General features: G+C 33.2%; 1 protein-coding gene across 4 annotated transcripts in view; it reads left to right on the top strand.

The window, feature by feature from the left end:
• Positions 1–18,188, top strand: part of LOC114326626 (venom allergen 5-like) — a 40,720-nt gene extending 22,532 nt beyond the window's left edge. Inside the window, exons 4-6 of one of the 4 annotated variants that reach the window (XM_050662051.1) lie at positions 5,731–5,884; positions 14,936–15,095; positions 18,041–18,188. In XM_050662051.1, the coding sequence (XP_050518008.1) occupies positions 5,731–5,884; positions 14,936–15,095; positions 18,041–18,121 (395 nt within the window). In that variant the 3' untranslated portion in view covers positions 18,122–18,188. Of the gene's footprint in view, positions 1–5,730; positions 5,885–14,935; positions 15,244–17,880 lie in introns of those variants that run through there. The other 3 variants (XM_050662052.1, XM_028275064.2, XM_028275056.2) reach the window with 3 other exon arrangements.
• The last annotated feature ends 621 nt before the right edge of the window (positions 18,189–18,809 follow it).

Here is an 18,809-nt window from a genome sequence, read left to right as displayed (position 1 = left end):
TTTAAAGCTCTTTGGGCATATATTTTCATTCATTCGTTTAACGTGACCATACCACACTAGTTGTCTCGTTTCAATTCTATCTGGACTGGAATATAGAGTATTTGCCCTTCTTCTCATATCTTCATTCCTGATGTGATCCTTTTTGGATATACCACACGCTCTCCTTACATAATCCATTTCTACTACTATCCTTTTTCTATCTTTCTTCGTGATCTGCCAAACTTTTGCCCCATAAGTTATAATAGGCTCTACCAAGGTACGATAGATTGTCAATTTCGTTTTTTGTCTTATATCTTTAGACCATAGTAGAGAGCTTAGCATGTCTACCGCTTTTCTGCCCTTACTTTATTTACTTCATTTACTTTGTTTATTATTTGCTGTAAACTATTCAAACTGCAAATATAACGGTGTCGTCTGCATAGTCGATGTTGTTTAGGCGTTTTCCATTTAGTAGTATTCCATGTTCGCAAGTTTCCAAGGCTTCACTCAATATTTCCTCTGAATATAGGTTAAATAATATAGGTGGTAGTATACATCCTTGTCTAACGCCACGTAGAATCTGGATCGATTCAGTTGGTTCATCTCCAAGATTTGTTCTTATTGTAGCTGATTGGTTCCAGTATAAATCTTATATTATATACGCCGGTCTTTATCATTCATTTGGACTTTTGTTAGAACATCCATCATTTTTCAATGCTTTTGGGTAATCCACAAAGCAGGTGTAAATATCGCAAGTCATATCTCTGCATCTTTGAAGTAATACCTGTAGACCAGAGGTTCCCAACCTTTTCTGTCTGGCGACCCACCTTCTGATATTTTTTCATATTCGCGACCCATCCCTCACCCATGATTAGTGATGTGAGTCGAGAATATTTCCAAGCGAATATTCGCGAACATTAGAAAGTTTCCGAGAATATTCGCCTATAAAAAATGGAAATTTTCTCCTGACCGCAAATATTCCCGGAAACATTCAATGGAAAATTCTCGAGAATATTTCCGAGAACTTTCGAGAATGTTTCCGAGAATATTTCCGATAACTTTCCATAATATTTCTGAGAACTTTTGAGAATTAGGCATTCAGTGTGATGACTGGTCAAATATAAGAAACCATTCTGTTATTTTAAGGGCGTCTAGACGCCGCGATACATGCGATTATTATTGTGACGATAAATTGCTACGATTTATTGATTTTTTTAAAGCTGGTTAGACGCTGCGATCAATTGTTGCCATCAATTAAGTGGCGTTTAGGCGCCGTGATAAATGCGAGCAATTTATTGTGACGATAAATTCCTACGATTTATTGATTTTTATAGAGCTGTTTAGAAGCAGCGATATACCTATTGTCGCAATTGATTATAAACTGAAACAACTCTATCGTTACAATAAATTTATGCAATCCGATAGGTACCAACTCCAACCCAATGCCAATCCCGATAAATCGCTGCAATGTACCGTTTACACACAACGATAAACTGAAGCAACTAGATTGATATCGATAAATTGCACGGATTTATCGCTGTGCCTAAACGCGGCCTTATAAACTGAAACAACTCGATCATTACAATAAATTGCGGCAATCCGATACCAACTCCAATCCCCCAATTCCGATAAATCGCTGCAATGTACAGTTTACACTCAACGATAAATAGAAACAACTCGATTGATATGATTCCAAAGGCAAAATTATCGATAAAAAACAAATATAATTGTATTGAAGCATATTCCTGTCTTTCTCATACATTAAATTTGCTGGTGTCTGATTTGATGAACCTACATTCTCTTAAAAATGTTGAGGCATGTTGTAAAGAAATTGTTAAAAAGGTAACTAATTCCCACATATCTCTTGCCCGATTTAATACAATCTAGCTTCAAAACTACAATAAAGTTATATCATTAAAACTTCCTGTAAAAACTAGATCGGGTTCAATCCTTAATTGTTAAATAGCCTTATTGTGTTTGAAAGTGCTTTACAAATGCTTATGGTCATTGAGGGAGAAAATTTAAAATTTTCACGGAATTTTAAATAAAACTGTCTGGATGATAAAATATTTTGAATAAAGTTGCAAAAAGTAGCAGTTGTGCTAACACCAATAATAATTATTGTAAAATGGATTACTTTATTGGAAGGCAATATGTTTAAAATATCCCAGGTTGTCGAGGCATTTAAGGACATAGTAAATATTTTTACCGAGAATATTCCATTACTTCCAATCAGTAAGCCCGAGGAAAAGGTTATATCTAAATAAAAAAAAATGGTAGTGAAGCTGCACTATGCTGCAAACTTACTTGATACTTTTAACAGCACAAAGCATCACTGGTAAAGAGCATATATTAGCTAAGCAGTGTATAGACAAAATATTAACCAACCATCCTAAGTTTATTGACAAAAAAGAAAACATTTTTATAGAACTAACATACAATAGACATACAACATACATACAATACACACTAACATACAATAGACTAACAAGAAAAAATACAATATTTCCATAAGTTTCCGAAAGTTTCCAATATTCCCGGAAAGTTTCCGGAAACTTTCCGGTGTTTGAATCTTTCCGGAAATTGTACATCACTACCCATGATGATATATATGTACGTTATTGAGCTACTGCAAGAGCCACGCCGCGACTCACCTGAAATACGCCCGCGACCCACTAGTGGGTCGCGACCCACCGGTTGGGAAACGCTGCTGTAGACTAAACAGCGCAACTTTTCTTACCTACGCCTTTCATGAATCCAAACTCTGTGTCTTCTATTCTCTCTTCGCATAGCTTGTATATTCTACGATGTATAATTTTAAGAAAAAGTTTTAATGTATGGCTCATTAGACTTTCTTCGCACTTTTTTGCTCCCTGTTTCTTTGGTAACGTAATAAATCCTGAGACTAGTCAATCTTTTGGGATATTGTGTCATAGATATTATTAAAGATATTACATAGTATTCAAGATTCATCCATCAAGAAGCTTAAGAAATTCAGATTGTACACCGTCTGGTCCTGGAGCTCTCTCTTCTTTTAGTGATATTATGGCTGCTTTTATTTCTGCCACTAGTATATAGGTGGTCCGGTTTCCGTAGGTATTGGTGATTGGTTTTCCCTCTAATCAAAAAATAAATTTCGTATGTAATTTTCCAGGTATTATCGATACTCTTTTTGTCTATGAATATCTCTCCATTGCCATTAACAAGTTTACTTATTCTTCTGTTTTTACATTTGCCTGTAATTTCTCTTACCTTCTTGTGCACGTTGAAGTCGTCGTATTTATTTTGTAGAATTTCGATTTCTTGACACTTTTTCTCCAGTTCTTTCTGTTTGGCTTCTCTGATCTTTCTCTGTATCTCTCATTGTAATGTTTTATACATGGAGTTATCGTTCTTGTTTTTACTTCTTTCTTCCATTAGTTGCAGAATCTCTGTCGTCATCCATGTCTTATTCTTACCTTTTTCATTCTTCATAAAATTGTCTTTAATGTCGTCTATCGTTGTATTAAGGGATTCTATCTTATCTTCTGTGCTTTCCGTTGTATTATCGATTTCTTTGAATTTTCTATTTAATGTTTTGCTGGTTATTTTGTAACAATTAGAAATGGGGTGGAAGAAGAGTTCTAGTAGGATCAATACTATTTCTTAAATAGAAAGGGGCCTGGAGAAAAATTAGGGGATATTTCTAAAAGCTACTTGCTGCGGCAGCTCATGGTTGTGCGGTGGCGGGTCATAGGTTCGGTTAAGGAACTAGGGAGTATCAACTACTATTACCAAATGAAATAAGAGTACTTACACAGATATCCTAGGGTGTTTACATAGAAATGATCCTGGATATATTTTGTTTGAGGGCGCCTTACCAGGAGTTTCTTTTATACAATCCAATATTTTCTTAATATGTATACTCTAAAATACTTTTAAATGTGTGGTTAAAATTTTGCTAATAGGTAGTTATAAATAAACAGGACAAATAAAATTACATATTTATTGAAAACTTTTCCTGTCAAACAACAAAACAAACATTAGATTTTATAGGTTACATTGGCGATATTTACCTGTGACTAAAATATATCTACTTTCTATAAAATAGATATGGTGCACCAAAAAATAAGCAAATTTATTGTTTATTGACTTGATATCTGACACATTTAAAATATAGCATTTATATTATTAAAAAGGAAAAATGTTTATTTTTACTGAAACTTGAAAATAACAACTGTCAGTTACGTCACTTGTCAAATATCATTCCAAAAATATTTATGTCTCAATTAATTTTTATATGGTTAAATCACAATTTTGATTTAACAATCATTTTTATAATGATGGAAGCAACTTACTTTACTTTTTCGTGTCTGGATCCGACTACAGTTTTTCTGCCCAATATCGAGCTACGTCTACACCCTTTGTATTTGCGATGGAAGCAAATATCTTTCTGATCCAATCAAAAGTTTACTTGTTATATTTTTATTTTTAAATTCAAAAAAAATTATTTATATTTATCAAAAAAAATTACTTTAATCCTTGAATCTAAATTTTTAATTAAAATAGTCACTATACCTTAAACTTTGAAAATATTCATCTGTCACAACATTACTTCACCATCGGAAAGTTTTGACAGATCACTCATACGTCACCATACGTCACTCGACGGATGACTGGAAAATTCCACTGCTATGGTGATATGTAGGTATTATACCATAACAAACAGGAAAATGCTAATTTACCTCTAGTTTTCTAATCCAGGAAACTTAGGTTTAATCCATTACCATGTAACCATAACCAATATTATTATAACCAGCTATAAAGGTTTCATAACAGCTCACCGGCTTCACAAAGGACTAAATACGCCATACCATAAGTTTACAAAAGCGTATAAACCAAAAATTCACTAACCAACAGAACTGCTACACTATTAAATGATCAAACCATTAATTATCTTCACCAAAAGAACTTTAATATATCCCAAATTTAACTTGGAAATTCTTTTGTGGAACAAAAATATGCCGGTTAGAATCTAACTTTTTGACATGTTTATCGGTCAAAAACTATTTTGAGACTCCGCGTTCTTTGCAATACAATGTAAATCTTCCCATCGATGTCGAACTAAACTTCGGGTTTTCGTTCGTCGCAGCCAATCACGACTCACGATTTTTACTTGACATTTGAATAGGCCAATGATTGCTTTCTGATTCTGTCATAATTCTAGAATATTCTTAATGACGAATACGTAGTTTTAGCTACAAGAAGAACGCTTGGAAAATTACCTCGATTTTCAAAACACGCATTTCTTCTAAGAATATAACAGCTTATTTAATATTGTGAAACAGTTCAGGGGCGGTTTAGAAATTTTTATTCGACTTGAATTTCTATAAAGAACTGACAAAAATATTTGGATTTACTTAGAAAAGGATTGTAAAAACTATATAAATTAATATATTTATATTTCCGCTGGTTTTATAAATGTTATAATTTCTTTCGCTACATTTCAGTTTTCTCATGTCATGTTTTTTTACAGTTTTTCCGGATATTTTCTTTAACTTGGTTCTATCTATAAATACGATACTAAATTTAATTTAAACTAAAAAGGGATAGTTCCCTGGGTTGGTTAGGTATAATATAATAAAATCCCAAAAAATCCCAATGGATTGTATAAAATGTGTTCAGAACGAAAGTTTTCGGACCTATCAGTCCATCATCAGTGAACTCATATACTAATTTAATTTATTGTACACTGGTTCTTAACTTTTCTAGCTGAATGGGGACATGTCGGACAAAACATCGCATTAAAAGGAAGATACCATGGAGATATTTTGCCTACACGAGAATTTATAGATTGGGCGATGAATGGTTTTTATTCCGAAGTTCGAGACTGGGATCCATCGTGGGTTTCTTCATACGATGACCAGTAAGTTTACTCTGGGTTAATTAGCAAAATACAAGGAAGAGTTATTTACCATCAATAACATTGCTGGAATCGAATGGTATGATTCTACACAGAGTGAGTTTTATGTATGAAAACACTCAATTATCTCGAAAATGGTTTGCACGATTTTTATAGGTTTTGCTAGTTAGGGGTTTTCTAATGCGGCCGATATTATAGTGCTAATTAAATTGTTGCCAGATCTTCCATTTTTCTGTAAATCTAATGAACTTTCTTATTTCAAATGGAATATCCTGTATATTTTTTGCGTTTTGCAGTCCTTAAAAAATACTGATTATTTCTCATATTATATTCCCTATACCCAAATGCCATAGTTTCGGAGTTATTGCTACATTTATTAAAAAAAAATTTAAACAAATTATAAATCAATTTTTTTCAGCCCGTGTAGACACTATTTTACATTCTTTGGATCATTGGGAACAAAAAAGGTCTTCTGTAATTTTTCTCCAAAGTTAATCGTTTTCGAGTAATAAACAATTTAAAATTGAAAAAAAAATTGAAATAATGACGATTTTCAACGTTCAAAAACACAAGTAAAAAATATAATTTTCGAAATTATGAAGTACCTAAATTCAAGCTGAACTCTTCTTCTAATAGATTGCTATCAGATTTTTTGGCTCGTTTTATTCTAAACCATTGCTTTTTCATTGTTAACAAAGTGCATATGAGAGGACGGGCGATCGAGCTGCATTAAAAACAAAAAAAACTATTGTTTAAAATGAAACAAGCTCAAATTGCTTATCGGTAACTGATAAAATAAGGCTTTTTGAACCTCGAAAATCGTCATTATTCGATTTTTTTTCAGTTTTAAATTGTTTATAACTCGGAAACGATTAATTCTAAGTAAAAATTACAAAGATCTTTTTTGTTCCCAATAATCCAAATAGCCTAAAATAATGGTTACCCGGACAGAAATTTTTTTTTATAATTTGTTTATTTTTTTTTAAATAAATGTAGCAATAACTCCGAAATTATGGCATTTAGGTATAGGGAATATAACATGAGAAATAATAAGTATTTCTTAAGGACTTCACAACGCCAAAATATACAAGGTGTTCCATTTAAAATAAGAAAGTTCATTAGATTTTCAGAAAAACGGAAAATCTGGCAACAATGTAATTAGAACTATAATATCGGCCGTATTAGAAAACCCTTACCCACCAAAATCTATAAAAATCGTGCAAGCCCTTTCCAAAATAATTGAGGGTCTCCATATATAAAACTCACTCTGTATATTATACTATAAGTATGCAAAGTGCGCAGATAGTGTGCTACGTTTTTTATAAACAAAATGGCGCTCCCAAATCGTGTTTTTTTTTTCAAATATTGCTCTATAGCTCCAAAGATTTTAACTTTACATCAAAAACACCCAAATAAAAATTCCCCGTAATTAAATTCTGCATAGAGACATATGTGTTTCCTAATTTACTTCGACGAAAATTTTCTCGAAAAATTCGGGTTTTTCCAACAAAATATTTAATTTTCAACTTAAATTATAGGTAAGTAATTATTTATGGATAATTAAATAACTTGGTGACATAAAAGCCCTTTTGGTATAGATTATACTTCCAGAAGCTAATGGAAATTGAATGAACAGTTTAGCAACAATCAAATTGTTATTTTAAAATTTACGGTCTGTATAATAACTATAATAATTATGATATATAAGGATAACTATGATTTTTGTATAAAAGACACTATATCTATCAAATGTACTTTATAAAATTGAAATTGGACTATTTAAGCGGCCTCAGGAGTATTTTCAAATTGTAAACAATTTTTTGGCTTATAAACAAATAGAATATCTCGGCAACTATTAAATTAAATTAAATTAAATTATGAAAACGGTATTGGAGAGAACGCGACAGGACGCATCTTTTAAAAGATAAAACGTTTAATTGCGATGAGTGCTTCCTGAGACACAACCGGTCAAAGTTGACCGGCATGTACGGCGAAGATATAAACAGTAGGATGGTAATTTTCGAAATATCATCACCTTTTTCTTTCGGTACTCTTTCTCAACACAAACTTTTATATCTTTAGAATACTCGTAACATATATTATAATAATAAAAACTATCGGTATTACCGGTGAAAAATACCAAAAATACCAAAATTTCAATAAAAAATCAGGTTGGAGAAAATGGAATCTTAAAGTTCAAAATCGGTATACGTTAAAAAATGCATTTTCTCAGCTTTCCATGGAGCAATTTTCTTCATTTTTTTTTGTTCGCAAGTAACTCGAGTAGAGCCACCTAACTAACGCATTATTGAATGTCAAGGTTGCTTTTGTTTTCTTATAAGAAATTAATTTATTTTTTAATGTATACCGATTTTGAACTTTGAGATTCAATTTTCTCCAGCCTAATTTTTGTTTTGAATTTTGGTATTTTTGTCATTTTTTACTCGTAATATTGATATTTTTTATTATTATAATATATGTTATGAGTCTTCCAAAGATATGAAAATTTGTGTGGAGAAAGAGGACCGAAATAAAAAGGTGATGGTTTAAAAATTACCATGCTATTGTTTATATCTTCGCCGCACATGCCGGTCAAGTTTGACCGGTTGTATCTCATGAACCACTCATCGTAATTATACGTTTTTTCTTAAAAAAAGCGTCCTGCCGCGTTCTCACCAAATACCGTCTTCATAATTTAATTCAGTTTAATTGTTGCCGAGATATTCTATTTGTTTATAAGCAAAAAAATTGTTTATAATTTCAAAATACTCCTGAGGCCACTTAAATAGCCCAATTTTAATTCTGTAAAGTACATTAGATATGTATGTTACCTTTTTATATATAAATCATAGCTATTCATGTGTATCATAACTATTGTGGCTATTATAGCTACCGTAAATTGTTAATTAATAATTTAATTGTTGCTCAACTGTTCATTCAATGTCCATAGGCTTCTGGAAATTTAATTTATACCAAAAGGGCTTTTATGTCACCAAGTTATTTAATTGTCCTTAAGTAATTACTTACCCAGAATTTTAGTTGAAACTTAAAGATTTTGTTGGGAAAACCCGCATTTTCCGAAGAAAACTTTCATCGAAATAAATCGGAAAAAACTTGTCTCTATGCAGAATTTAATTAAAGTGAATTTTTATTTGAGTATTTTTGGTGCAAAGTTAAAATCTTTGGAGTTATAGAGCAATAATTAAAAAAAACACGATTTGGGGCTCCATTTTGTTTAAGAAAAAAGTAGCACACTATCTACGCGGACTTTGCATACCTATAGTATTAATAAACAGAATCATAAGATTCGATTCAAGCAATAAAATTGCTGGTTAATAACTTTTCCCAAAAATGGCCTATTTCCCGATAATCTGCCCAGACTCGTTATGGATTTCCTTAGTTCCGGTATAGTACGAGGGTTATTCGTAAGAAAGATTCCCTATGTCGCTGAAAACGAGTGCGACTTGCTGGGAGAAATCTGACAACAATGCCTTACACATGCACTCTCCCTCTCTCTCACTCCACCACTTTCACGTCGCTGCTGCATTGCTCAGTGTAGACCTAGTAGCCTTCGAAGATGGAGGTCTCGTACGCTGTTTTTGCCAATGTGAAATTCATGCTATGATACGTTTCTTAAACGCAAAATGGATTTCACGTATTGCATTTCCCCACCACTACTTAAAATATTTTAACAAAATGAGAAAAGTGCTCTGCACAAGATATTTGAAGTTGGAGCTAAGAATTAGGTTGGCTAGGTGCTACCTTTTCTCGACTTTGCTTTATGGAATGGAAGCTTGGACCTTGAATTCTGCATCAATGAAAAAACTAGAATCATTCGAGCTGTGGGTGTACAGAAGAATTCTGAAAATATCGTGGACAGAACACGTCACAAGCAAAGAGGTTCTGAGAAAGATGAATAAAGAAATGGAAATCTTAAATACCATCAAAACAAGGAAATTGGAATATCTCGGACATATTATACAGGGTGTCTGCGTAACTTGGAACCATATAGGAAACTTTTTTAATACCAATTTTACGAAAAAAAGTTATTCTTCATAAAGTGCTCTGCATAGTCTAAAACCTAAGATGTAATCATCAGGTATCAAATTTTATCAATAATATACGAGGTATGTCCAAAAATATGAATTTCGCTCAAGAGTAAAGTGCCTTTATATTGCACAATATCAAAAATTGATACAGTGGAACCTCGATAACTCGGATTAATCGGGACCGCGGCCGATCCGGGTTATCGAAAATCCGGGTTAGCCGGAGAATATGGTAAAAATTAATAAAATACGGTATACTTACAGATAAACTCCGTTATAATTGAAATAACATGCAATATATATGCACAGTACACATCTAAATTACGTATATGTAGTTGTATAGAGTATTGTTCATTTCTTCACTGGTAAACCATGTTCGCGTTCCGCACAAAACCACACATACAAAGCGTCGTCGAGAGTCTCATTTTTAGCTTTATTAGCTTTGCACCGGCACCGATTGTCCAAACTGTCTTTTTTTATCATTTTGAAACAAAATTCTTCGCTTTTAGTTATATTTTTCTTCCAATCCGATACTATAGATATACCGACACCATATGATGCTGCCATTGTTTTTAAAGATTCGCCTTTATCAATCCTACCTAATGCTTCTAGTTTCTTTTCCATTGTCACTACAACATTTTTACGTTTTGTTGCCATTACGCAGACAAAAAACAAGCAATCACAAACTTATCTGAAGCACGATTACATAACGGAAGCGAACAATACGACCGTGAACTACACACAATGTGGTCACAATCGCATGTTATTTAAGAACAGACTAAGATCTTTGTTTAAAAAAGAATGTTTTAAATACGTAGTCTTTTTAAATCGGTGTACAAAAAAGGAATAACAGGTGTCTGTTGTTACCGATAACCGGCCCTGCCGTCGTGTGCCATGAGTCATTTTTACTATCGTTTAGTTCAAATTACACAAATACCAATTATCTCTCATATATTATATTACGTACATTTTTATTGTTGAAATGTTTGTCTGATAAAAATCGGTCCGGGTTAGCCGGACTTCCGGGTTATCGGGGCCGACTTATCGGTGTTCCACTGTATTAAGAAAAGTTGTTTGTAATTAAAAATTATGTTATAATATGCATTTACACTCTTCTAATTGAAAAAAAAAATTTGAAAATTTTCCTCAAATTACGGATATCGAACATCATTTTTTTTATTTAAGATAACTCCGTTATTATTAATTTTGCGAAAAAAATAATATTACAAAAAACTAAAATGCAATCATAAGATATCAATTGTTTTTCAATTATATACGAGGTATATCAAAAATATGAATTTCGCTCAAAAGTAAAATACCTTTATAGTTCACAATATTTCAAATAGAAGGACGCTATTGCATATTGAAACATAGTTTTTAATTCTGAACAACTTTTTATTATAGCAAATTTTAATATTGGGAAAAATAAAGGTACTTTACTTTTCAGCGAAATTCATATTTTTTAACATACCTCGTATAAAATTGACAAAATTTAATATCTTATAATTTTATTTTGGTTACGGGACTATGCAAAACTTTTTATAAGACATAACTTTTTTTTCGTAAAATTAATAATAACGGAGCTATCATAAATAAAATGATGTTGGGGGTCCGTGATTTGAGGAAAATTTTCAAAAAAAATTTTTTCAATTAGAAGAGTGCAGATGCAGATTATAACATAATTTTGAATTACAAACAACTCTTCTCAATGACAATTTTCGATATTGTGAAATATAAAGGCACTTTACTCTTGAGCGTAATTCATATTTTTTGACATACCTCGTATACCATTGATAAAATGTTATATCTGATGATTGCTTCTTAGGTTTTAGACTATGCAGAGCATTTTATAAAGAATAACTTTTTTTCGTAAAATTTATATTAAAAAAGTTTCCCATATGGTTCCAAGTTACGCAGACACACTGTATACTATACCCTTCAGTTCGCAGACGATCAAGTAAATTGTGCAAATGGTAAGGAAGACTTGGAATATATGGTGCGCAAACTGTAGGAGGAATATGAAAAATTGGGTCTACACATTAATATGGACAAAACATATTATTTATGTATTGGTGAAGAAACAACCGATTTGATTATGGAGAATAATCTTCTTCTTCTTCCTTCTTGTATGTAGGCTTTAAAGCCTGTTTCTTCTTCAATATTAGCCTCCTTAATTGTTTAAGTTATCGCACCATCTTTTTCTTGGTCTGCCAGTACTTCTTCGTCCATTTGGTGACTTATCTCGTGCTATTCGTACTACCCTATCCTCTGCCATTCTACTAATGTGTTCGTTCCACTCCTGTTTCCGTTTTGTCACCCATCCATTTATGTCTTCTACATTGCATGATCTTCTTATGTTTTCGCTTCTCTCCCTATCCAACAGACTTTTCCCTGATATTCGTCGGAGTATTTTCATCTCTGTTGTTTCTAGTAGTCGTCTCGTTTCAGGTCTTGTCTCCGCCGTGTATGTCAATATAGGTCTAATTGCTGCTTTATAGATTCTTGCTTTTGTGTCTTGTCTTAGGTGTCTGTTCTTCCAGATTGTGTCATTAAGAGATCCCGCCGCTTTACTTGCTTTTAAGCTTTGTTGTCGTACTTCCTCTTCAACATCTCCGTAACTAGTTATATCTGTTCCTAGGTATCTAAACCTTGCTTCCTGCTTTATTATTTTCCCATCAATTTCGATTTTACATCGTAGTGGGTATTTAGATGTTGTCATACCTTTTTTTTCTGCTATTATTATTTTGATATTATCATATTGTATTTCTTGGCTGTTGTATTGAAGATGCGTGTTAATCTTTGGAGATCGTCTTCTGTCTCGGCGATTAATGCGGCGTCGTCTGCATAACATAATATTTGGATTTCTTTGTTCCCCATTCTGTAACCATGACCTTTATGTACTGCTTCTATTATTTCGTCCATTATTATATTAAAGAGCAGTGGGCTTAATGAGTCACCTTGTCTGACTCCGCTTTGTACTGGTATCAACTGCGTTAGTTTTCCATTTATCTTTGCCTGTATTCGATTATGAAAATAGATGTTTTCGATGGTTTGTATAATATTGATTGGTATGTTTCTTCTATACGGTAAATGTAATACGTTTTCGACTTGGATGCGATCGAAAGGCTTTGTCAGGTCTATAAAGCATAGATATGCTGGTTTATTGTACTCAATGGCCTTTTCTGTGATTTGTCTCAGTACAAATACGGCGTCTACGCAGGATCTTCCGGATCTGAATCCTTGTTGTTCATCTGATAAAGTTGTTAGTTTATTGATTTTGTTGGTTAGGGCTTTTGTGGTTAGCTTAAGTGCGGTGTGCAGTAGATTTATACCTCTATAATTGTTGGGGTCTTATTTGTCTCCTTTCTTGAACATCGGTATCATTATGCTGTTTCTCCATGCGTCTGGTATCTTGCAGGACAATATTAGCTTTTGTACAAGTTTTGTCATCTCTAGGGTTATACTTTCTCCTCCGTATTTTAGAAGCTCGTTGGTTATTCCGTCTGGTCCTGGTGACTTTCTACTTTTGAGTGAATTTATGGCTATCTCTACTTCCTGAAAACTGATTTTTATTTCGTGGCTTATTTCGGAGAATAATGAAACAATAACAACATGCGGAAGTTATGACTACTTATGAGTCTTCTTCTTTAAGTGCCATCTCCACGACGGAGGTCGGCAATCATCATAGCTATTCGGATTTTAGAGACGGCTGCTCTGAAAAGTTCATTTGATGTACATCTGTAACATTCTCTCAGGTTGCGCAGCCACGATATTCTGTGCTGCTATGCTTCTTTTACCTTTAATATCTTTCCCTGCATAAGCAATTGGAGCAAGTTTTGAAGTTTTTTTTGGAATATGCCCGAGATATTCCAATTTTCTTGTATTGATGGTATTTAATATTTCCATTTTTTTATTCATCTTTCTCAGAACCTCTTTGTTTGCGACGTGTTGTGTCCACGATATTTTCAGAATTCTTCTCTACCCTCACAGCTCTAATGATTCTAGTTTTTTCAATTATGCAGCATTCAAGGTCCAAGCTTTCATTCCATAAAACAAAGGCGAGAAAACGTAACACCTAGCCAAACTAACTCTTAAGTCCAACTTCAAATCTCTTGTACAGAGCACTTTTCTCATTTTGTTACAATTTGCTCTAGCCTTTTCTATTCTGATTTTGATTTCCTGTAAGTAATCTCATGTAGAGTTGATCATTATTCCAAGGTATGCATATTGGTCAACTCGTTCGATACTGGATCCGTTTATGAAGAGATTTTCGTTATTTCTTTGAGTTTTCGATATTCTCATAAACTTTGTCTTCTTGTTCATTGCCTCCCCTACTGTTCAACAAAAAAGGAACATAATATGATGATGATATTACAAATATAATTAATAAAGCCAGAAGAATAATCAAATCGTCAAATGAAATATTGTGGAGTAAAGACATAGGAAAACAGTGAAAAGTAACAATTTATAATACGTTGATAAAAAACACATTGATGTACGATTCTGAAACGTAGAGGATTAGAGAACATCAAAAGAGAAAACTAGAGGTCATGGAGATGGAAGCATTAAGACGATCAAACAGAACATCAAAGTTGGAGAGGATCCGAAATAAAATAATAAGAGAGAGAATATGTGTAAAAAAACAATTATTGACTGCATAGAGGAAAAACAATTAACATGGTACGTGCACGTTCAAAGGACGAGACTCTCTAAAGAGAAATACTCTCTAAATAGGCAATGAGATGGGTACCAAGAGAAAAACGAAATAAAAAGAAGACCGAAACAATGTTGGATTTTTGGTATACGAAGATAAACCGGGACCTCCATCTTCGAAAGCTGATAGGCTGACACTGAGCAATGCAGCGAAGCGAAAGTGGCGGGGAGAGAGATATTTAGTTTATGTGTAAGGCAGTGTTGCCAGATTGAACAGTTAGACCTGTCAGGTGGACCTGGTAGTGAGTGAAATGCTTGAAGTTATAAAATATTGCAATTTTTTCTTTTTTTTTAGTGGAAAAGAGATAGGCCATTATACAAATTTAGTGTGGGCTCGAACACGATATGTTGGCTGCGGGCTTACTTTCTACGTAGATGAGAATAATAATGATGTCTATTACCTAACTTGTAATTATGGAGAAGGGGGTAACATTTACGGATGGTCAGTGTACGAGGTAGGACCACCAGCTTCAAAGTGTGATGGTTTGCCAAAAAATTCGAAATATCCAGGACTATGTGGACCTGACAATCTTTAGTCAACTGTACACAGCTAATTGTTTTCAAAATTATCAGTTATTAAAATAAAACAAATATTAATTTTTATGTGTTATTTCACCATTATTATTCAACTTGTACTCAGAGAGAATTTTTGCACGAGCTCTAGATGAAGCACAAGAAGGCATAACTCTAACTTCAAATCTCTTGTACAGAGCACTTTTCTCATTTTGTTACAATTTGCTCTAGCCTTTTCTATTCTGATTTTGATTTCCTGTAAGTAATCTCCTGTAGAGTTGATCATTGTTCCAAGGTATGCATATTGGTCAACTCGTTCGATATTGAATCCGTTTATGAAGAGATTTTCGTTATTTCTTTGAGTTTTCGATATTCTCATAAACTTTGTCTTCTTGTTCATTGTTAGACCGTATTCTTGTCCAAACTTCGCTATTCTGGTCATCAGCCTCTGAAGATCCTCAATATTTTCAGCTAAGATGACAGTGTCATCCGCATATCTAATGTTGTTAGTGGGAACTCCATTTACATTTATTCCAGCTGTTCCCCTCAAGAGCTTTTTTCAAGATCTCTTCCGAGTAGGTATTAAAATGAATTGGCGACAACACGCATCCCTGCATACCGATGAGTACTGTTCAACAAAAAAAGAACAGATGATAATGATATTACAAACAGAATTAGTAAAGCCAGAAGAATAATCAAATAGTCAAATGGAATATTGTGGAGTAAAGACATAGGAAAACAACGAAAAGTAACAATTTATAATACGTTGATAAAAAGCACATTGACGTCCGGTTCTAGAACGTAGAGGATTAACCCTCGTAAAGCGGTGCTTAGATTCTTACGTAAACAACGGTGCGGGGTGCATTTGCACCCCATCTTTGTCCATTTTTTTATATGTGAACGTCAGGGAAATTGATTTGAAAGATAATTAGGACTTATTTATTATAATATGAAACATAATCGATGAAGTAGTTTTCAATCCTAATAACAATATTATTAATATTGAAAAATATTAAAATATTACTAAAAGATTTTTAAATTGAAAACTTATTGGTCCATTTTCTTGGTAACACCTCCATGGCTTCTAAAATTTGCAAGCCAGATGGATGCTGAAGCGAAGAAGACAAGAGGGAATTCAAAAAACTTACAATTCACGACCCCGTATGTTCAGCTGGTAAATTCCAACAGAAAATGGACCTAAGTTACTCAAAGAAGTAACGACCAATATAAAAATAAAAAAATAAAATAAAAATTCCATTTTTAATTCAGTTGCAATTCGAAGGCAAAACAATCTTATTTTTCACTTAAAATACGGAGAGCAGTCCAGCCCTCTGAATCAACACCGAGAGTTTATCCCCCACACCGCAACTGACGTGAATGGACTAGGTGACTAGCGTCATCTGGCAATTGAAAAAAGAAGTAGTTTTCAATCCTAATAACAATATTATTAATATTTAAAAATATTAAATATATTAAATTTTTAGTAATATTTTAATATTTTTAAATATTAATAATAATATTGTTATTAATAATATTTAAATAGTAATAATATTGTTATTAGGATTGAAAACTACTTCATCTTTCAATTGTCAGATGACGCTAGTCACCTAGTCCATTCACGTCAGTTGCGATGTGGGGGATAAACTCTCGGTGTTGATCACTTAAAGTATGAAGAAGCAGCCCTACGTTCTCTCCGATGAGACTCCAACAAGAGTCGAAAATCGTCGATTCAGAGGGCTGGACTGCTCTCCGTATTTTAAGTGAAAAATAAGATTGTTTTGCCTTCGTATTGCAACTGAATTAAAAATGGAATTTTTATTTTATTTTTTGAAACATAATTTTACAAACAAAGTACTCATTTCTTCTTAAAAAATTTATTATCGTTGCCAGAAAAACACATGAAATTTTTCACACAGTGAGCAACACAAAGTTTTTACACATAATACAGTTATGCCGGGACTTTCGGTTTTTTTCTCTGACATAAGTCTTGTCCCGTAGCTCTGTTAGCTCCAAGTGGAGCACCAGAAACGTCCAATTCAGGATATGACATTTTCATCATTTGCACAATACAGTCATTTTTCCAAAAAATCACGTAAACGTAAAGCGTTTTAGATGCTGCAATGGGTGTAATGTGTTTAGAATTGAATTTAATGCGAATAAAAAATGGACAAAAATAAAAAAAAAATATTAAAAAAAGTAGGTGAGAAAAACGAGGTCTGGGGTGCAGCTGCACCCCACACCGCCTTACGAGTGTTAAAGAACATCAAAAGAGAAAACTAGAGGCCACGGAGATGGCCATTAAGACGATCAAACAGAACATCAAAGTTGGAGAGGATCCGAAATGAAATAATAAGAGAGAGAATGGGTGTAACAAAAACAATTATTGACTGCATAGAGGAAAAACAATTAACATGGTACGGGCACGTTCAAAGGACGAGACTCTCTAAAAAGGCAATGAGTTGGGTACCAAAAGAAAAACGAAAAAAAAGAAGACCGAAACAATCTTGGATTGGTGGTATACGAAGATCTACCGGGACCTCCATCTTCGAAGGCTGCTAGGCAGACACTGAGCAATGCAGCGAGGCGAAAGTGGCGGGGAGAAAGAGAGAGAGTTGATGTGTAAGGCAGTGTTGTCAGATTGAAAAGTTAGACCTGTCAGGTGGACCTGATAGTGAGTGGAAGGCTTGAAGTTATAAAATATTGCAATTTTTCCTTTTTTTTTTTTAGTGGAAAAGAGGTAGGCCATTACACAAATTTAGTGTGGGCTCGAACACGATATGTTGGCTGCGGGCTGACTTTCTACGTAGATGAAAAAGGTTGGGATATCTATTACCTAACTTGTAATTATGGAGAAGGGGGTAACATTTACGGATGGTCAGTGTACGAGGTAGGACCACCAGCTTCAAAGTGTGATGGTTTGCCCAAAAATTCGAAATATCCTGGACTTTGTGGACCTGACAATCTTTAGTCAACTGTATACAGCTAATTGTTTTCAAAGTTATGAGTTATTAAAATAAAACAAATATTAATTTTTATGTGTCATTTCACCATTATTATTCAACTTGTACTCATAGTCCAGGAACCAAAGCTTTTCACCTCGCAATTTTTACAGAATGGATCAAGTTGCTTGAAAATTTGATAACAAGTAGTGGATAGTCCATGGATCAAAATCTATATGATGCAGACAGGCACTTTTACCATAGGGGTAATTGCCACCCCATCTCGGGGGTGGAAATTTTTTATTATATTTTGATCGCAAAAGTTAATACAAACATTAATTCTAAGCAAAAAATGTTCTATACATTTTTTTAATAAAATTAATAGTTTTTGATTTATTCGCTATCGAAAGTGTTAGTTTTATATCTAAAAAATCAATGTTTTTCGATGGGATACTCATTTACGATTCACTCAATTTTGGCCGCAGAACAAATTTAATGAAACCAAGTTCTTGGGAATTAAATTACTTACAATTTCATATTTAAACATTTTTTCGTATCTCTGATGGTAATCTTATTATTCTGAAGAAAATGGCATTTTTTAACAAATTGCAACCATTCTTTATTCGCTTTGAACTTCAGTTTTTTAAAAACTAATCATTCGAAGCCAGTCAAACTTCTAGAATCTATTAATAATACATAAATAAAGAAAAATAAATA

Source organism: Diabrotica virgifera, chromosome 9 (assembly GCF_917563875.1).
Source record: "Diabrotica virgifera virgifera chromosome 9, PGI_DIABVI_V3a".
NCBI classification, from domain to species: Eukaryota; Metazoa; Arthropoda; class Insecta; order Coleoptera; family Chrysomelidae; genus Diabrotica; species Diabrotica virgifera.
This window is presented reverse-complemented; position numbering and strand designations above follow the sequence as displayed.